At 39.7% G+C, this 19110-nt stretch overlaps 1 protein-coding gene across 2 annotated transcripts; it reads left to right on the forward strand.

Moving 5' to 3' along the window:
• Window positions 1–96: 96 nt before the first annotated feature.
• On the forward strand, window positions 97–17518 carry USPL1 (ubiquitin specific peptidase like 1). Of its 2 annotated transcripts, XM_048295002.1 has the most exons (9): window positions 97–142; window positions 4323–4489; window positions 5032–5160; window positions 6412–7069; window positions 9665–9751; window positions 10166–10295; window positions 11540–11665; window positions 12321–12481; window positions 14030–17518. In XM_048295002.1, exons 2-9 carry the CDS (start codon window positions 4391–4393, stop codon window positions 15928–15930), a joined length of 3291 nt encoding a protein of 1096 aa, XP_048150959.1. In that variant the 5' UTR covers window positions 97–142; window positions 4323–4390; the 3' UTR covers window positions 15931–17518. The 2 variants fall into 2 exon arrangements, with proteins under 2 accessions (XP_048150959.1, XP_048150960.1); XM_048295003.1 differs by lacking the exon at window positions 97–142 and having other exon boundaries at window positions 184–4418.
• The last annotated feature ends 1592 nt before the right edge of the window (window positions 17519–19110 follow it).

Raw genomic sequence — 19110 nt, forward strand, 5'->3', positions numbered from 1 at the left:
CCGGGAGCGGGGCGGGGCGCGTCCGCATGGCGGCGGGAGCGCCGGAAGCTGCGCAGCGGCGGCGGCCGAGCGGGCAGCGGCGGCGGCCACTCGCGGCGGGGTCTGGGGCTGCGGCGGGAGCCGGGAGCGGCGGCGGCCGTAGGTGAGAGCGGGGCCGCTGAGCCCGGCGGGCCGGGAGGCGGCTGGCGCCGAGCGCGACGGGCCTGGCCTGTCCTGACCCTTCGGTGCGGCCGGGGCGGAGAGCGGGGGGGGTCTCGCGGGTCCCGAAATGCCGACTGAGTATTTCATGTCAGTAGCAGTGCGGTGAAGGGTGCGGGCTCTCCGTGCCTCGCTCGTCAGGGATGCATGTGCCCGGGGAGGTACCGCGTGTGTCTCCACACATCCGCCCGTGGCACGGTTTTCTCGTGTTCGGCGATTACTCTGTGAACGCTTTTTCGTTCTGCAGTCTTTCGGTAGCATGTGGATCACTCTGGATGTGGAATAAGAACTCAGGAGGCAGTTTAACCATATGTTGATCTGAAAAAGCCGAGCACGTTTCGGTGCGGGAGGGAGGGAGGGAGGGCGGGCAGCAGCCCCGCACTGGGCCGGCCCTGCCCTGACCGCTGGTTAGGTGGCATCCACCCCCCGTGCCTCTCATTTATGTTGCCTTGGGACACAGATCGCCTGCCTTCCTGAAATCTTGCATCTCTTAGCTGCAGCTATAATAAACTGCACTAGTTTAGGCTGGGTTTTTCCCACACTCGCGTTTTTGTGTCAGAAGGACTGAATGATTTGTCAGCAAGACGTAGTTCCCATCCCTTGTCATACACCCATAAAAGCGTTTATGTAGAGGTCTCAGAGAAGTCTGACTGTAGAAGAAGCTCTTAGAACAGTGGAGTAATGATGTTGCATGCTGGTTTGTTTTGCAATGTCATCAGCTTTATTTGCTTAGTCTATGTTAGGCTATTTTCAGGAAAGGAATTTGTGTTTGCTCCCACACCATGGAGGTTTGCAGTTCTGCCCAGTACTTACAGGCTGTGCTGTAGAGAGAGAGTTGCTTTCTGACAGGAACGATGTTACTGTTGCATATAACAAAATACATTTTGTGGCCAAAACTGCCAGTTTTTGAGGGAGGGACTGTGATTTAGATATTTGTTGTTATGACCTCAGATAAAGAAAAAAATTTAATACTCTGATTTCTTTTTGTGTAAAGAATGCAAATCTAACTAACAAGACTTTTTTCCCCTCACTTTTGTTTCTTTTAATCGTTTCAATATGCCCTTGATGAAGGAAACAAGACTTGCAAGGTGATTTACAGAAAGGTCATTTTAAAGCCTCATTTTAGCCTTTAAACAAGGAGATGTTCTCTTCACTGTAGTGTAATCAGTGTTGTTGCCTTCTTTTTGCAGTTTGTAACTCATTCTAATTCATAAAGTACTGTTTCACAAGGTACAGCTATCCTCAAAAGCCCAGGTCCCTTTTACCATAGAATTGTGTAATGGTTTGGGCTGGAAGGAACCTTTAAAGATCATTTAGTTCAACCCCCCTGCTGTGGGCAGGGACACCTTCCACTAGACCAGGTTCTTCTAAGGTCTGTCCAACCTGACCTTGAACATTTCCAGTGATGATACATCCACAGCTTCCTTGAGCAACCTCTCCCAGTGTCTCACTATCCTGATTATAAAGAATTTTTTCCTTTCATCCAATCTAAATCTGCCTTTTTTAATTTAGAACAACTGCACATTGTACTTTACAGATCCTGGTAAAAGCTCTCTATCTCTTTCTTATAAGCCTTTTTTAAGTAGTGAAAGGCTGCAGTAAGGTCTCCCCAGAGCCTTCTCTTCTCTGGGCTGAACAATCTCAACTCTCACAGCCTTTCTTCATAGGAGAGGCACTCCAGTCCTGTGATGTCTTTGTCAGAGGCCCACCTCTGGACTTGTTCCAGCAGGTCCACATCATTACACAGTTCCCAGCACTTCACATGGGATCTCAGCAAAGCAGAGTGGAGGGGCAGAATCCGGATCCCACAGTCTGTGTCTCATGGCTGAAGATAGTATTGGCCCCAATATGGGCCCTTGAGGGACACCACTCGTTACTGGTTTGTGCTTGCTACATTGAGCTGTGGCTCTTTGGATGTGGCCATCCAGCCAGTTTGTTAGCCATTTAACAGTTCAAGTCCATATGTTTCCAATCCTTCATCATTTCCTTATTTTCTGTCTTCTGCCCTCCTAGGTCATTGAAGGCCAATTTAACTCCCTGGAATAGCAGAAAAACTTGTGCTTTACTAAGTTTTCTGCTGTTTTGTGAGTTCATTTAGCTCATGGAAAGTCTGATGAGGGTGTGAGCTGTCAGGGATCGTGGAGGGGAGGGAAATAGAAAAAAGATGCCCCTATTCTGCAGCAGCAAGTTGTTAGATCAACTCATCTACTCAAGGAAGCGTAGCTACAGCATGAGGGTAATTAAGTCACATCCATAGCATATTTTTGCATTACATTTTTCCATATTCAGACTTAAAGATGGAAAGTAGCATTAATTGTTTAGAACATGACCCAGTAAGTTTGAACGTGCATTCCTGTGTACTTTCCCATCTGTAATGCAGTTGTTGCGTGTGGCTGCAATGAGATGTTGCAGTGCTTGATGCAGCAGTCTTTTGCTTTGCTGCTTTTCTTGGCAATGTTGATCTGATGCCCAATTTTTGTACATTGTGCAGATATCACCAGTAACTTCCTGTAATATTAGAAACTTTGAAGAGTACAAGCAGACCTCTTCCTACCACTCTGTATATCTAGTACTGGCAGACCCATTTTATTTGCTTGTTGTGTTTCTTTTTGAACTAAAAGGATAAATAATTTTTAAAAAACGTTATCATCTTTGTAAGAGCAACAAAAGTCATTATTCCAGTACTGTGGTACTATTGGCTGGGTGATTATAGCTGGGGGAGGTATTGTGCATCTTAGAACATCTTATACATCTCAAGATTTAAGCTTTAAAAAGAACAGTGCAGAAGTAACAAACTGAACATAACCAGAAAAAACCAACTTGCTTTCCTTTTGAGAGACCTGACAGGGTTTACAGGGCCTTGCAAAGAAATAAGTATGTTTTCTAAAACCAAGGCATGCTTAAAAAGGAACAACCTGCAGGTTCTTAGTGTTATTAACCTTTTGAGTGTGTGTTGAATTTTTGCGGTGAGAAATTTCTCAGGAGTTTCTGTCATGTGATCTGTTTTTTATTTACTCTGGAGAGCTGAGACTGCATTAGACCAAGGAATTGACTAAAAGTCCCTTGAAAAGTAAAGTTATGTATTTTAGTATGATACATCCTATGATAAAGGTTGTTATCTGTACAACTTGTATAAAACAAGTCAACTTCCTGGCTAGACTAAATACATGATAACAGAGTTGAGTGGCAGTGTGGTAGTGCTGTTGCCACTATGTGAAAAGTCAGGGTGCTTGTCTTTCCTTTATACTCACACAAGCTTTTATACCTTGAGCTAATTCATTAATTTTCACCTTGTGTGAGCCCTGGACCGTGCTGTTCCTTGTGCACCCTACCACATTACTTTGAAAGCCTAATGTGCTCTAAGACACATGGATTGATATTTTTATGTTCTTGCCTTCTATTACAACCATTAGTTTCATAAGCCAGGGAATACTCTATTTACATGCTGCAGCCTGATAATTCTGAAAAGTGCTGCTGGACACATTGAAAGTGTCATTAGGACATCATCTCATTTTGACCTACTCTTAAGTTGCCATTGAGGTCTGATTTGAAATGAGTGGTTGTGTTTTTCTACTGTGCTTTTTAAATTCATGCTCTGTTGGTTTTTAGCATTCCATGCAGTTCTGTAGGGTTTCTCATTGCCAAATATTATAAGTAGGTTTAGGTTGAACTAGTATTTATACTGGTCTCAAGAATGCCTGGAGAATTTTTTTCTTTTTGTGAGGACTTGTTGCTGTACTGTATAAAAGGGTTGAAAGGACATCATGGTGTGGGAGAGAATGTTTTCCATTGAAGTATGAAAAGGCAACAGCTATGGCTGAAGGAAAGATGCTACATGGATGACTTTGCAATTCAACTTAATGTCCTCATGCATCCTGAAGAGATATATATTTATTTTAGTTGGTTTCAAGTCAACAGGAGCAGGATTTGGTCCCTGTAGTTCTTAATTCAAAGTTTTGAATTCATAGTCTGCACTAGAACAAAAAAAAGTGCTTTCAGTTTAGGAATTACTCTTCTGAATTAATTTCCACAAATTATGCAATCTGCATTGTTGTTCGTATTTTTTTTTCCCAAACTTCAATCTAATTTTTCTTTAATTGTTTTATTCACTTCTTATTTTTCAGGAGTCTTTGAAAAACCCTTAGTGATCATGACATTGTTACAAGTGACATAAGTTAGCCAGTGGCTCAGAATGATGGATACCCAGAAGACTACAAATGGTTTGCAAGTGATTGGAGAAGGGACTGGTATAGGGAAATCGACACTCCACATGGTGGGGTATTTGGGAAAAGTCAGTTGAAACTTGTTTTACATATGTGCAAAGTTCATATTTTTCTCTGTTTTGAGAGATTTCTAATTGGTCTTAATTTAACAAAAAAAAAAACCCCAAAATTATTTTCCACGGAAATCTATAAAAATGGCGAAAGATTATTTTAAGTAAATACGTGCCTATGTGTTTTTATTGGCACTATTTTTACAACTGTTTGCATTCCTATGAAAATTAGTGTGTCTTTCAAAGACCTGAGCTTGTGTTCCCTGGCAATAAGGGTCCTATGGTTCAGTTCAAGTAGAATAAAATGTGCATAATTGTGTTGTTAAAGACACCTTATTTGAATATTTAAATAAAAACATAAATTTATTTAAAACATGGTACCATACAAATATATTAAAAATAATAAAAAAGAAACCAATGTAGTTTGCTTTTTTATATTGTATTATATCTAGAAGTTGAACAATGATTGTGTATCTTGATAAGTATGTCTTACCTTGGGATAATGTATGAAATACATAAATTTATGTTGCTTTATCTTTCTTGGTTTGTTTTTATTTTAGAACTGTAATCCTGTGGAAACACCTGCACATGAGTATTGTCCAGTCTGCAAAGAGAAGGGTCAGATCCAAGGTTTACGGACTTACCGCCTTAATTTTCAGGAGTCCATTTTTCTTTGTGAAAATCCTCAGGTATTACACTAATAAAGAGTTTTACTTGGCCCTGCAGAGGCCTTTACCTTCAGGAATTACACCTCTCTAAGTCCATGATTTTGTTGGTGGTAAGCAGACTGTTGAAATAGGACCCCTCTGAGTGTATGCTGCAGGGTATTTGCTTGCATATAGGGAAAAACAGAACTAACCTGTGTATATGCAGTGTTTAGGCACAGGTAGCTACCCTAAAGGATTAAAGAGAGTAAATTAAAGTGAAATAAAGGAGAGTTCTTCTTATGTAACAAGGGACCACAAGTGGTACTAAATAAATTTTTGTACAAGTCAGAGTAGAAGGTGAATATTTGATGATCCATGTAACCAGTGCATGACTCTAGCAGATGTGAGTCTCCCATTTTTCCTTCTTTAAGTCTAGGTAATGCAAATAGATTTATAATTGTAATTACAATGTCTTGCCTTCCTTCCCCCGCCCCCCCCCCCCCTTTTTTTTTTAAATTTTAACCCTAACTGGATTTCTGTGCTGCTTAATATTTGAGTTGTGATTTTGCTGCCTCTCCCTTCACTGCTCCATGTATGTGGGGAGGGTATAGCAATCCCAAACAGACTGGTATCCTTAAATTAGTAGAAACTAGACTAGCTATGGGTCTCAGAGTTGCTTTTCCCATTCTTTCCTGCTTTTAACTAATTATAGTATAGTTCTGGAGACTGGTAAATGGAGATTTGTCTATATTCTGGTTGCCACCTGGTCATTGAGCTAGCCTGAAAGATACCCTGCAAGTTTGGGCACCAGTAGTCTCCTAGGCATGAGATAATAATGTCCAGTCTGTATCCTAAAGGAATGGATTTAGCAGAATAAAGCAAGAGGACTCTCCTTAGCACAACTATGTTGTTTGCAGAAGTTGGAAGAGCTTACTGGAAAAGTAGTGTTGAATTATCACTACTGATATATTTATTTCACAGTTGGTTCTAAGACAGTAGTGTCTTGTAACACCCTTCCTCCTGTCATACACATGTTGAATATATGTATTGATTTAATTAAAATATCAGTTTACAGAAGTCCCTAAGGCCAGGTTGGATGGGGGTCTAAGCATCCTGGTCTAGTGGAAGGTGTCCCTGCCCACGGCTGGTCTGTAAGGTCCTTTTCAAACCAAGCTATTTTATGATACTATGATTCAACGTTCCATTTTGAAAGCATGTTTTGTACTTTCTTTAGTTCTTGTTCACCTGAAATTTCTTTGAAGATTTCACTGTAACCTTCTTTCTTTCCTTTAGTGTATCTACCCACTTGGTTATAAACCATTAAACAGCATAATTACATCTACTGGTTCAGAAAATCATCAAGTTCCATCTACTCATAAGAAAAGGAAATTGGGTGAAACCAGTGACTTTTCTGCTGTCAAAGCAGATCCAAAAAAAGCAAGAGCTAACAATGTGCTCGGTGTTGAGCCCACCATTAATGCAGACTCTGTTGTGAAATGCTACCAGAATAGTTTGTGTATTCCCAAGGCAAGCCTACATGATGTATTACAAAATGACCAGCAAAACCCTGGCAACCATGTGGGGTCCTGCATGCCGAAGGTGGATTTCGAAACAGCCACCAAGACCAACAACTACCAAGAAACTCCACCAAAGACTTCTAGTCCCAAAACACAACTGTTGCCAAATTCTGAACTTTTATCAACAGCATCTGAAATTTCACTTGAAGAGGATAAAGGTTCCACTAATGACAGAGATTTGTGTCTTCAGTGGAGAAACATACATAATCTTTGTTGGTTAGATTGTATTTTGTCAGCACTGGTACACTTAGAAACATTAAAATTTGCTCTAGCAGAAGAATATAACAATGGAAAATGTTTACTCCAGAAACTCTTAACAAAATATAATCAAGCATCTGTTCTTCTGAATACCTGTAAAAGGAGCAAAGTGAGAGGTGAGTAAACATAGCTGCTGTTTTCTCATAGTCAGACTGATCTGCTACAAATACGTGGAATTTAGTACAGCACGCTTATAAATGCCTCCATTGTATCTCAAGATCACAAAAGATACAACTATTACCATGAATTAGCAGAATAGTGTGCTTTATCTAGCAAAATCCTGGTAACATCCAAAATTGTTTTTCTTGGGGCAAACATGCTGTCTTTGAACACCAAGCATCTCTTGAATTTTTTTGGTCACAACCAACATAAAGATTTTATGAATTATTTATTTAGTTCACCCTTGCTTTGTTTCCTTCCCCTGTGTTGCCTAACATTTTGGGATACTGTTCTAATCTTAATCTTCAGAATAATTTCTGTTGTGTTTTATATCCTTGTGTAAATGGGAGTTGCCTTGTCACATCAAAAATAGTAAAGCTGGTGATGCCTTCGGTTTTAACTTTTACATTTTTCAAATTCTGTACTGCTTGGTGTGTGACTCTGAAGTTTCTTGTAGCCTGTTAATTTCTGCTCTCTCATGCTAGGCAGACATAACAAAGCCTCTCCGGCCCTGCTTTCCAAGGACACCAAGACTGTCCTAGGCTCAAAAGGATAAACCAAAGAGCTGCTATGGGGGGGTAAACTGCAGGGAAAACTGAAGCTTTAATTGGAGAATTAACCCTGCTATGCAAATGAACCAAACCTATAACACAGTGAAGAACTTGTGACCTGGGGTCCATCTTGGGGTCCATTTTAAGAATAGCTTCAGGCTCCCCAGAGGTTACCTTTGAAGGCCTTTCAAATAAATACCTACTTTATTCCCTTGCTCCTGTCTAGTCTCTGTTTCTGGGAGGCCTCTTAAGGCATCACTGGGAACATACATTCTTTTCTGGCTCCAGCTGTGCTCATTGAAGGAATGCTTCCCCTGAGGTTTGGAAGCTGCTGTAGATGACAGCACTTCCTAACCTGTTTTAGTCAGAAGTAGTCAAACACATTAACCTGGATCATATGGTCTGGAAAGGGTTAGTGAGTACTCAGTAGCCCTTAACAGGGGATTAACAGGTCAGCTCAGCTTAACAGGTTGGAGGACTGTAGCCTCTAAGCTCAGGGCTGTGATGGGCAGCTGGGGGAAATCTTCGAGGCAGCACAGCTGCACTCAGAGGAGGACATGTCACTGTATTCTACTGGTGTGGCCTTTAGTCATTTTCTGTTCTGTGGATTCTGTTTAAGACTCTTAAACTAAGATCATGGGGTTTTTATTTCTCTTGAACTGGACCATTGGTGTCATAAGTCTAAACTTCTATGACATCATCTGTTACAGAAGTAATAAAGCTTTCTGGTTAGCCAGTACCTCTCATGAATTTCAATGGACATTCTGTTGGACTCTATGTGTTTGAATATAGACCACAGTCACAGAACAGGTAACTTGAAGAATGTCCTATCTCTCCTGGGAAAAATAATGTGTATCAAAAGTGGTTTAGTCCATGTTATAAAGTGGAGAGAAAACTCCAAAATATTCTGAACTAGTTCATGTACTGTGCTTGCCAGAAAGTCAGGCTGCTTGAGTTTAGGTGTTCAGCTGTTACTGGGAAGCTCTCTGCTAGAAGCTGTCTGAGGTGTTTTTCTCTGCTGGGCAGTGTTTGCAAAAGAGCTCTGATGAGCAGTAACCCTTAAATAGGAATGTTAAGTGTTGGTATACAGCGTTGTTTGAAAGAACTTAAACCTTTCCATTTCAATTGCTGCAAAACAAATCGGTTTATTTGGGTAACAGTAGAAAGGGAACTGGATGAAGAGTGTTGTTGTGGAGAATAGGTGTAGAATTTATTCTGCTCCTCTGTGTGATTTTACAGTGTTTTTTGCATACAGCTGTTTTTAAAAACAAAAGCAATTTACCTGCGAGAAGCTTCTTTTTTTTCTGTACACAGAGTTTATATGTTATAAACGGTTTCAACAGCTAGTCTAAATATTTCCTTTAACTTCTGCAGGTTATGATCATGATTGTGTACTAGAAATTATGTTCTTGCTTGTACTTAAAGAATGTGCTTGTGTTGAAACAACATGCAGAATGAAAATACATACTAATATATGAAGTAAAAAATGTTTTTCAATTTAAAATTACTATTTTAAAGGCTCACTTAGGAAATTGGTATTTAATCTGAAACAATACTTTTAAATCTTTTATTATTTGAATTGTATAGCATTAGAAAGCATGTAAGCGAATTTTTGTGCTTTTGATCTTAGTGTTTAGGTTTTAAAGTTTTCTTTTAATCTCTGAATCTGCAGGATTTCTAATGTGTGGTCTCACTATAATTAAAAATTGTTACTATGTAGCTGTTGGTGCATGCTCTTAGTTGTAATTTAAGTCGTATCAAGTAGATTTTAGTCAGCAGACTGCAGTAAAATGTGAGTAACTTGTGTAAATTCTTCTCTAATTTTCAAATCAATTAATACCAAGAATTGGCTGTTCTAGCAACAAGTCTTAGGCAAGTATGGGTCAATATGAAAAGCACTGGTTTGCAGAGAGGGAGTGCATGCTAGGGGTACATGTGTGTGAAAGGGTGTGGGGGCTGTTACACATGACTACATGAAGACATATGTATTTTTTTCTTTAGATGTTCTTCCGAAAGCAGAATTTCTTCTCAATGAAATCAGAAACGTAATGTTTACACAACTTCAGCCTCAGCTTAGGTGTGAATTGGGTAAGTAATTAGTGCAGCATCTCAGTAATTACTGTCAGGAGACCCTAGATGTAAAGCCTTTTATGTCATACATAAAAGTATGTGTATATGTATGCATACAAGAAAGTTTGGAAATACATTTGTTTCTTTTGGTGACTTGCACATACTTTACAGTATGATTGGCTGGTTTGTCCTTTGCCCATTTTGACTTTTTAGAGAGCAGGTAGTCTTTGTAATTTTGCTATAGTCATGAAATTGTCACTGATAACAACCTAATAACATGGATCAGTTCCTTTGGTGTGAGAATTAGAAATAGAGCCTTGAAATAATAACTGAAATTTAAATCATAGTAATAAGCTTGTCTTCTTCCTTTTTGAGTTACTGAAAGGTGATTTCAAATATTTAATGACCATTTTTTTTGCCCCATCTTTGAAGGTAATATGGAGAATCCAGTGTTTGCACTTCCGCTACTCTTACAGCTGGATCAACCAGCTGAGAAACTATTCTTGCATTCATTTTCATGGAAGTTTGAATGTGTATGTTGTGGCCACAAATACCAGGACCGGTGAGATTTTTATATAAGTAGCTTCTATATAGCTGTTCCACCTTACCTTTTAAAGTCTGTATATAATAGTTGGTTTTCTTCAGATTTCCAGGGTTTATACAGTTTAGGCTTGTTGTTGAAGTTTTACGTGATCTGCTTTTTCAGTTGCAAATAGTTTACTGCTATTCCATGTCTTAAGAAACCACGTTATCAATGAATTAAGAAAGAAACAATAAGTAATAGTGTGTGTCTCTGGCCACACTCACTCTGATATTTTGCTGAGAATATACAAATTGTTGTGGTTCTAAAGAATATATGCCTAGTACACCTCTGCTATTGAGGAATACCTGGAATATTCATTTGGGTTACAAAGAATCAGAGATTCTCTAACATAGTTTATCTCTTTGAAAATAGTATTACAGGGGAGTAATTTCTTGAGAATTGAGTTCTGTGTAGCTGCAGGTACAAGCTAGTAATTTAGGCTCCTTTTAGTCAGAAGGAAAAGAAAGACACCTTCAGAAGACAGCTAATTTTATTTGAAAAACATCTGTTTCTTTCCACTATCTTAGGTTTATATAATAAAATTCTAGATCCCCAAGTGAAATGAGATTAATGCTATCTGTTACTCTTGAAAGTTAATATGTAGCCCTGGTTAATAGGATGTCTTGAAAAGCCTTTGTTACCTTCTGTGCTTTTTTAATAGTTGAAAAATGTAGTTTCAGTTGAATATAGAGGAAGTCCTTTCTGTGGCTAATGAATGAATAAACTATGTTACTTCACTTTAATATCCCATACATTGTATTTTCATACAATGTAACTTCTCTGTAATTTCTGCTATGAATGTACTGGTTTTTAAAAACAAAGCCTTGTATAACATGGATTCCCAGGTAATTTGTTGCTGCTTTCTCCTCGAGATTCTGTATTAGCTAGTAAATTATGCAGATCCTGGTACAAACTCTGTTGTATGTTGGAAAGGAAACAGAGATAACATTAAGAGGGAGAAAAAGCAAATAATGTGAAACTGAAGGCCGCAGGGCTGCTGAGAACAAATTGTGACTGATACTGTTTGGCAGAACTGAATTCAGGGCTAACTTGGATGTGATGCTGTCACAGTGAATTCCACACAAATGGCATGAACATGAATAGAATTTGGGGTTTGCCATAATGTTTTTATAACTTTTATTCTCCTGGTAAAGTATGTATATTTATTGTTTTCTGATCACCACCTCAGCTTACTCCTTTTGTGTGTGTGTGTGTGTGTCCAGATTGAAGAAAACACTAACAACATTCACAAATATAATTGCTGATTGGCATCCACTTAACGCTATTCATATTGGACCATGTAATAACTGTGGTGATACATCTCAAAGACAGCAGATGATCTTGGAAAAGTAAGTTCGATTATGTGAACTCAAAAGTAACATACATAAAGTTCTGAGACTTCATTTATTGAACCTATGACTTTTGAAAACAAACTATTACTCTGTTTGCAGAGATTCTAAACCTTAAACTCTGATCAATACTCATTATTAAACATTTCAGATCATTCTTAAAAGCTGAAATGGCAAATAGTGTTTACTAAACATGAAACAGAGCAGTGTTTAACATGCTGACCAGCACATGTGTCTGAATTAGGTCATAAATACTTAACTATCAAGTAGTAAATACAGACAACTGATATCCAGTGTCAGCCTTTTCACAGCCCCTGCTGGGGATGAAAGTTGTTAGATCATCTGTTTACTTATCTGACTTGGGAACGATGTCCCTTGCTACTGTGTTTATGGCACAGGGGTGGTTTTTTTCAACTTTTCCCCACTCCCCGAATCCCTTACTTGGTGGTCTTTTTTTTCCCCTATCTATAATGAAATGGAATGTCCAGTTGGGATATTCTTTTCCCTTTGCACTTACTGTGCAATTTGAAGAGTCCTCTGAGAAAGTAGAATAGTAAGGGCTGAACCACATACTCTTAGAGATGCCTTACTTTTTCATTAGGAACTTTTGCCACTGTTATTGTAATAAACTGGTTCTTTTCTGTTTCTTTGTCAGAGTACCCTCAATATTAATGTTCCATTTTGTGGAAGGCTTGCCACATAACAACCTGGACAAATACTCGTTTCAGTTTGAGGAGGACACCTACCAAATAACATCTATTGTTCAATACCAAACAGATAAGAAGCACTTCATAAGCTGGTCTTTGAATCCTGATGGTAAGAATCACAGAACGGGTCAGGTTGGAAGGGGCCACAGGGGGTCATCTGGTCCAACTTGCCTGCTCAAGCAGGGCCATCCCAGAGCACATGGCACAGGATGGCATCCAGAATATTTCCCGTGAGGGAAATTCTGCAGCCTCTCTGGGCAGCCTGTTCCAGTACACAGTCACTGCACAGTAAAGAAGTTCTTGTTCATGTTCAGGTGCAACTTCCCATGCATCAGTTTCTGCCCATTGCCTCTTGTCCTATTGCTCAGCACCACCAAAAAGAGCCTGGTCCGTCCTCTGACACCTCCTGTCAGATGCTTGCAGACACTGATGAGGTCCCCTCTCAGTTGCCTTTTCTCAAGGCTGAACAGGCCTAGCTCTCTCAGCCTTTCCTCATAAAAGAGAGAGATAAGATAAAGTTTATGGTTCTTATCTACCATAATATTTCATGAGTCTACATGAAATACTGTTTTATGGGTTACTGCAATAGTCTCAACCGTTGATATATAATAACAAAGATTTCTTTTGTCTGCATTCTAAACTTCATATTAAAATGTTGTGAATAATTGGGGGAACTTGTTTCTCATGGTGAAGGTTTTGGCTTGGTTTAACTGATTTGTTCAGCAGTGTGCTGTCCTGCAGTGGATTCACTGGAAAAAGTAATTTAGCTATAGAGTTTTTCCCTTCATAACTTCGTAAAAGTTAAAAAAGCAGTCTGACTATGACTGTGGAGCAAATAGTGTTTATTTTTAAACCAGTGATTCATCCATTCTTGGCTGGAAGCGAGGTAACCTATGGTACTATGAGCAATTAATGAAGTTATTTTTTGTTTCTGAACTTTATGGCACCTCAGGGGTGGGAGGAACAAATCCATGTTAGAAACATTACTAATAGTAAGGTGCTTGTACCATTTGAAAGATCCATAATCAGAGAAGGTGAAAAGGTGATATTTTGATATTCATGCCTCTGTGGAGAGAATGGAGTGCAGTTTTATGAAGTGTTGTGACGGTATGAAAATTGTCTAAGTCACACTGCCAGAGACGAAAAAGAAATGGGAAGAGGAAGCAGCTGGGAAATGCCTAGTTAAGAACCTCCTATGTGTCATATATATACTGTTTTCAAATTCTTAAAGCTGTAAAATATTCTTTCATGATCTGTGAACAGTTTGAAGGTGATGAGACAAGAGTATTAAAATGAGCAGTTTCTTTTTGGCTACTGTGCTTCCCACCCAGGCAATGAAAACGTCTACAGAGAAACTTGAGAGGTGGTTCTTACCTCAGACCTGTGAGGGTATTTTCAGACAAGATGTGTCAGCCGATAAAACCCTCAGCTAGCTTTGTTTTATGGTTGACCTACTCTGACCTGTAATAATATTGCTGCAAGTTCTTCTTGTGTTTGATCTTTTTACAGTGGAAGTCTCCCAGTTTTCTCTGGAGGAAAAAACCCTCCATCTTCTGCTTGTCAGGGGAATGGGTTAATAAAAATACTTGACAAGTGTGAGGATAGTGACTTAAATTTTAAAAGTCTCTGAGTCTCTGCACTGATTGCTATTTTTCAGGAACTTGGCTTGAATGTGATGATTTAAAGGGTCCATATTGCAAGAGACATAAAAGATTTGAAGTTCCTCCTTCAGAGATTCATATTGTTATCTGGGAAAAGAAAGCATCCCATGTGCCAGAAGAACTGAATTCACAGTTCCAAAGTAAAAATAGTGAAGATTTTCCTCTTAATAATGTGCAGTCAAATTCCACAGTGTTGCACTGTGGTTTTGATAACACTGTAGGCAAAACACCTGCAGAACACCGCAAAGAGGATTCTGTGAGGACTCCGGAGAAGAAACAGCAGCGAGTAGCTGAGGATGAAAGTATTGTTCATCATGGTTTAGAAAATCTGGGAGATGATGATCTTATTACACTGATGCTTGAAGAAGTTCTAATTGACTCGGAAGATAAATCGCTGCTGAACGGACAGATGGTGGGAAATAACCTTGTTGATGGATGGGGCACACCACAACAGCAGGAACCAGCTTTTTCACTTAGCACTCCATATCCAGGAGAGTTTGCTGGAACTAGTCTAGCTATGCACAATAAATCTATGTTGTATGAAAATTCCAGTATTTGCTTACCTCTAGAAGAGTTGAACCCAGTAAATATTACTCCTCCTGTGCCCAAAAAACATGACCCTGATTCATCTGACTCATCGCCTTCTCGAACAAATGACAGAACTAATTTAGCTAACAGAGAACATGGATTGAATTCAGAACTACTGCTAAACAAAAAGTTGCTAGCAGTAGAAAATAATATACAAAAATCACCTGATTTGAAAGATGCAAGCAAAACTGTAGTTAATTCTCAAGTTGGCAGTCCTTCTGGTGCCAATAATTCGGTTCAGCCTTCACACAAAGACAAAAAAGGAGGATTTGTAGGAAGCTGGGTAAAAAAATTATTGAACAAGAATACTTCTTTTATGCCTTCAAGTGCCTCAGCTCTCAAGAATGAGAGAAGTTGCAAAACTCCCTCAGTGCAAAAAACAAGTGAAGTACGGCTGCCAATTAAGGGCGCAAGTAACTTTGGTGGATTTCAAAGCAGAAGTACAAAGAAAACAGTTGAGACGCTGAAGTTACTAGCTCCTCAGAGTAATAATACTCATCCTTTACCAAATTTCAAAGGATTTTCTCAAAGCACTTGTCTTCCAACAGCAAATCATACCGCTATTGCAGGTCCAACATGGAATAAGTTGGGAAGTACGCTGGGTACCTCAGGTAAAGTGACTCAGTTCCCTTCACCTGGCTATAACTCTGGGAAGGCAGAAGAGTCAGAGAGTGACAAAACAAAAAAACTTCGCCTAAAATTGTTAAAAAAACTTAATGCTAAAAAGAAGAAATTGGCTTCACTGGATAGATTAGCAGTGGAACAGATGAAAGAGGAAAAACCTGTGAGTGGAGACATAAGCACCCCATTGCAAACTGAATCTCAAAATGACAGTGAGTTACTGCAGAGCTTTTTAAGGGAGCTGCAGTATCAGATTGATGTCACAGGTAATGAATCTAAATTTAATGCAAAGCCTGTGCCAGGGTGCACTGACCATAATAACACTGATGAAATACTGGCGGAATTACTGTCTCCTACTTCAACTGTCGCTTCCTTGAAGACTCCAAAGAGCGAAGATGAGTGTATGTACATGGAAATGGTGGACAGCTGCGTGACAGCAACCGTGTCCGATGAGAACACCAGTGCGCCACAGGCAGCAGTGACAAGTGAGGACCACAATTACTACAGTCCTGTAAAGGACACTAATATGGAGCTTGATGCAATAAACAAACACAGTGTGAAAAAACTTCCTTTTGAAAGTCCTACAAGAGATGATATCCTCGAAGACCTGTTCTCCATTTCAGCACCAAGCTCAATGGCAGGTGACATAGATTTACCTCATTTTGATGAAACTCTGTTTGAAACTTGATAAATACTCAGTTTCTTGGGTTTAAGTATTTTTTCAGTATTATGTATATTTTGAACAAAGCACTACTAAATTATATTATATAACTAATTGCACACTGGCTGTACTTGAACAATTTACATTTGAGGTATTTTTTTTTTCTTAACATTTTATTGTAACAAGCAAATCAGGGTTTAATTAATTTTATTTTTCTGAGAAGCAGTTATTTTAGCTGTCAGATACGATGATGATTCTTAATTAAAAGCTCCTATGAGTCTTAATTTTGCTGCTTTTAATATGAAAAACATCCATACTCTAGTGAGTTTGAGAAATAATTAAGTTCTGTAATCTTGATGATGTAATGGTGTAAGAAATACTGTTTATGTAGTAGTGATTTATTTTATGGGATCACTCAACTCCTGAAGTTATTTTGTCCAACATTTAAAAAAAAATTTTTAGGTACCTTCTGTAATTAGGGAATTTTGCATCCTCTGATAAGAAGATCATTTGTAACATTATAAACTTGAGGCTGGCATTCTGTTAGGTTGCTGTTCAACTCCTTACAGAATTACTATTCTACAAGCTCCTGTTGATGTATACACCCCTTGGATCCAAAAAATGATGGAGACATGGTAGAAAATGTCCTATTTAAAGTTACAGCATGTACTGAGTCTTCATCCTGGGCAACTGTGAATATAACTTGGCAGAATATTCTTCTGAGCCAGGTTATTTTTTTAAAGTAGAATTAGTAAGATTCAGTCCGGAGTTTGCATCACTATCAGATGTACCTTGCAGATGAGCTGCAAAATAATTTAATGAAAGAAAGGTTTCTAAGAATTAATTTAACTGTAAGTTAATGCCTATTACTGTTGTCACTGAGTTTTTCATGACTCAAGCAGCGCACCCCCATCCGTATGTAAGATGCCAAGGAGAGACAAGGTCAGTAGGAAGAAAGTAATGGAAAAATGTGGCAAGACAGCAGTGAGTAAGCAGAGGGATTCACACCTTGATGTTTCAGGATTTGTATAGCTTTCATTTTGCTAGATGGGAGTCTTTTTTAAATGCATAGACACAAAGCTGAGGGTATTATATGCCAAGTTAGATTAGCTGTACATTTTTCTTGTTCTTGGAAATAAGGATTTTATCAGCAAGTCTTTATACCAGGCATTTTTAGAGCTGTTCTGCATTTTTTCATTGTTTTAGATCCCAAGTTCAAAACATTAAATGCTCAGTCTTATTTTTCCAGTACATGCAGTTGAACATAATGCTATTACAAAGCGTGGCTACAGATTTTAATGGTTTTGGATTGTTTGAACTATGTTTAAAAAGTGTTTGAAAAACTAGCACTGGCCCTGAACTCACGGTGTCAACTTATTTCTGCTGCAGTTGGGTACATTGTTACCAAACTGGTACTTCAGGCAGTGAATAGTTTCATTCTTGAAATGTAAGTTTTTGTGAAGAACTTGAGCTGGTTTTTTGTTTCAAATACTGTAATTGGTAATGTTACAATAGAAAACAAATGAATGGATTCTGAATGTTAAGAGCTGGCATACTGCTGGTGAAATGTTTGCCCGTTTGTGAATTCCCTAATTAAAACAAAAAAAAAAGCTGACCACAATGAGAGTTTGACTTATCCATGAATGGGTTGCAGTGACCTGCAGCTGTGACATGGGAGCTCCTTCACCACTGGCTCGGGACACAACACAGACCCAGGGGGTGAGTAAAGCAGCAAGCCCAGGGTTGGTGATGCAGAATGCACAAGGCAACAGGAGGAAGAGACCCTGCTCTAGAAGATGAGGAGGTCCTGATGGTGAGGTTTATAGTGGGGTTCATAGCAGAGGAGGGAGGTTGTGGGGGCACACCTGCTGTGCAGATACACCTAGACAGAAGGAGGGACCTCTGGTCACCACTGGCACTCCCTCCACAAACTGAAGTTGGGAGTCCTTGGTCAGCAGCTGCGTGGGATTCAGTGTGGATCCAGGTACATATAGAATCTAAGAGCAAACAAATAGCACTTGAGAGTAAAGTAGGTATGAAAATAAATCTGTTGGCACTGCATGTTCCTGGCTGCCTTTTTTTTCTGAAACAGAAAACTAAAGATGATGCAGTATGGATTTGTTTGTTTCCATAAATGTTTTACTGCCTCCGATCCTGTGCAAGTGGGAATTCAGCTGAGGTTGAATAAAAACCTCATGACTAAAGAAACTGGTTGAAATTTGAAACATTACTGGTTGTTTTGTATTAAGACTAGTTTTAAAATGCAGCTTATTATTTGCCATAAAGAGAGCACAAAGTATTGTAGTAGTTTTCTGTCATTGGAAGTACACCAGGTGGGCATATAGCAAGTACAGGTAGTGATCAGAAGCTGGCACTGTATTATGGAGGTTTTATCAGTGTTCTAGTATAAATTTCCCAAAGTCTAATGGCTTCAAGCACTGCCATCTTCACCACTAAACCATATCCCCAAATACCACATCTACGTATTTTGAACACTTCCAGGGATGGTGACTCCACCACTTCCCTGGGCAGTCTCTTCCAGTAGCTAACCACCCTTTCAGAGAGGAGATTTTTTCCTAACACCCAATCTAATCTCCCATGGTAGAACTTGAGACCATTTCCTCTCATCCTGTTCCTTACTACCTAGGTAAAAAGGCCTGCCCCCACCTGGCTACACCATTTTTTCAAGTAGTTGTAGAGAGCAATAAGCTCTCTGAGACTCCTTTTCTCCAGGCTAAACAACCCCAGCTCCCTCAGTTGCTGCTCATCAGACTTGTGTTCTGGACTTTTCCCCAGCTCCACTGCCCTTCTCTGGACACGCTCCAGCACCTCCATGTCCTTGTAGTGAGGGGCCCAGAACTGAACACCGGATTTGAGGTGTGGCCTTACCAGTGCCAAAGACAGGGGACCATCACTGCCCTGGTCCTGCTGGCCACACCATTGCCGATACAGGCCAGGATGCCAATGGCCTTCTTGGCCCCCTGCGCACAGCTGGATCACGTTCAGCTGCCATTGACCAGCACTCCCAGGTCCTTTTCTGCCAGGCAGCTTTCCAGCCACTGCCCCCAGTCTGTAGTACTGCATGAGGTTGTTGTGACCCAAGAGCAGGACCCAGCACTCAGCCTTGTTGCACCTCACAAAATTGGCCTCAGCCCTTCAGTCCAGCCTTTCCAGATCCCTCTGCAGAGCCTTGTTAGTCTGTGTCTT

This window comes from Corvus hawaiiensis, chromosome 2 (genome assembly GCF_020740725.1).
Source record: "Corvus hawaiiensis isolate bCorHaw1 chromosome 2, bCorHaw1.pri.cur, whole genome shotgun sequence".
Lineage (NCBI taxonomy): Eukaryota > Metazoa > Chordata > Aves > Passeriformes > Corvidae > Corvus > Corvus hawaiiensis.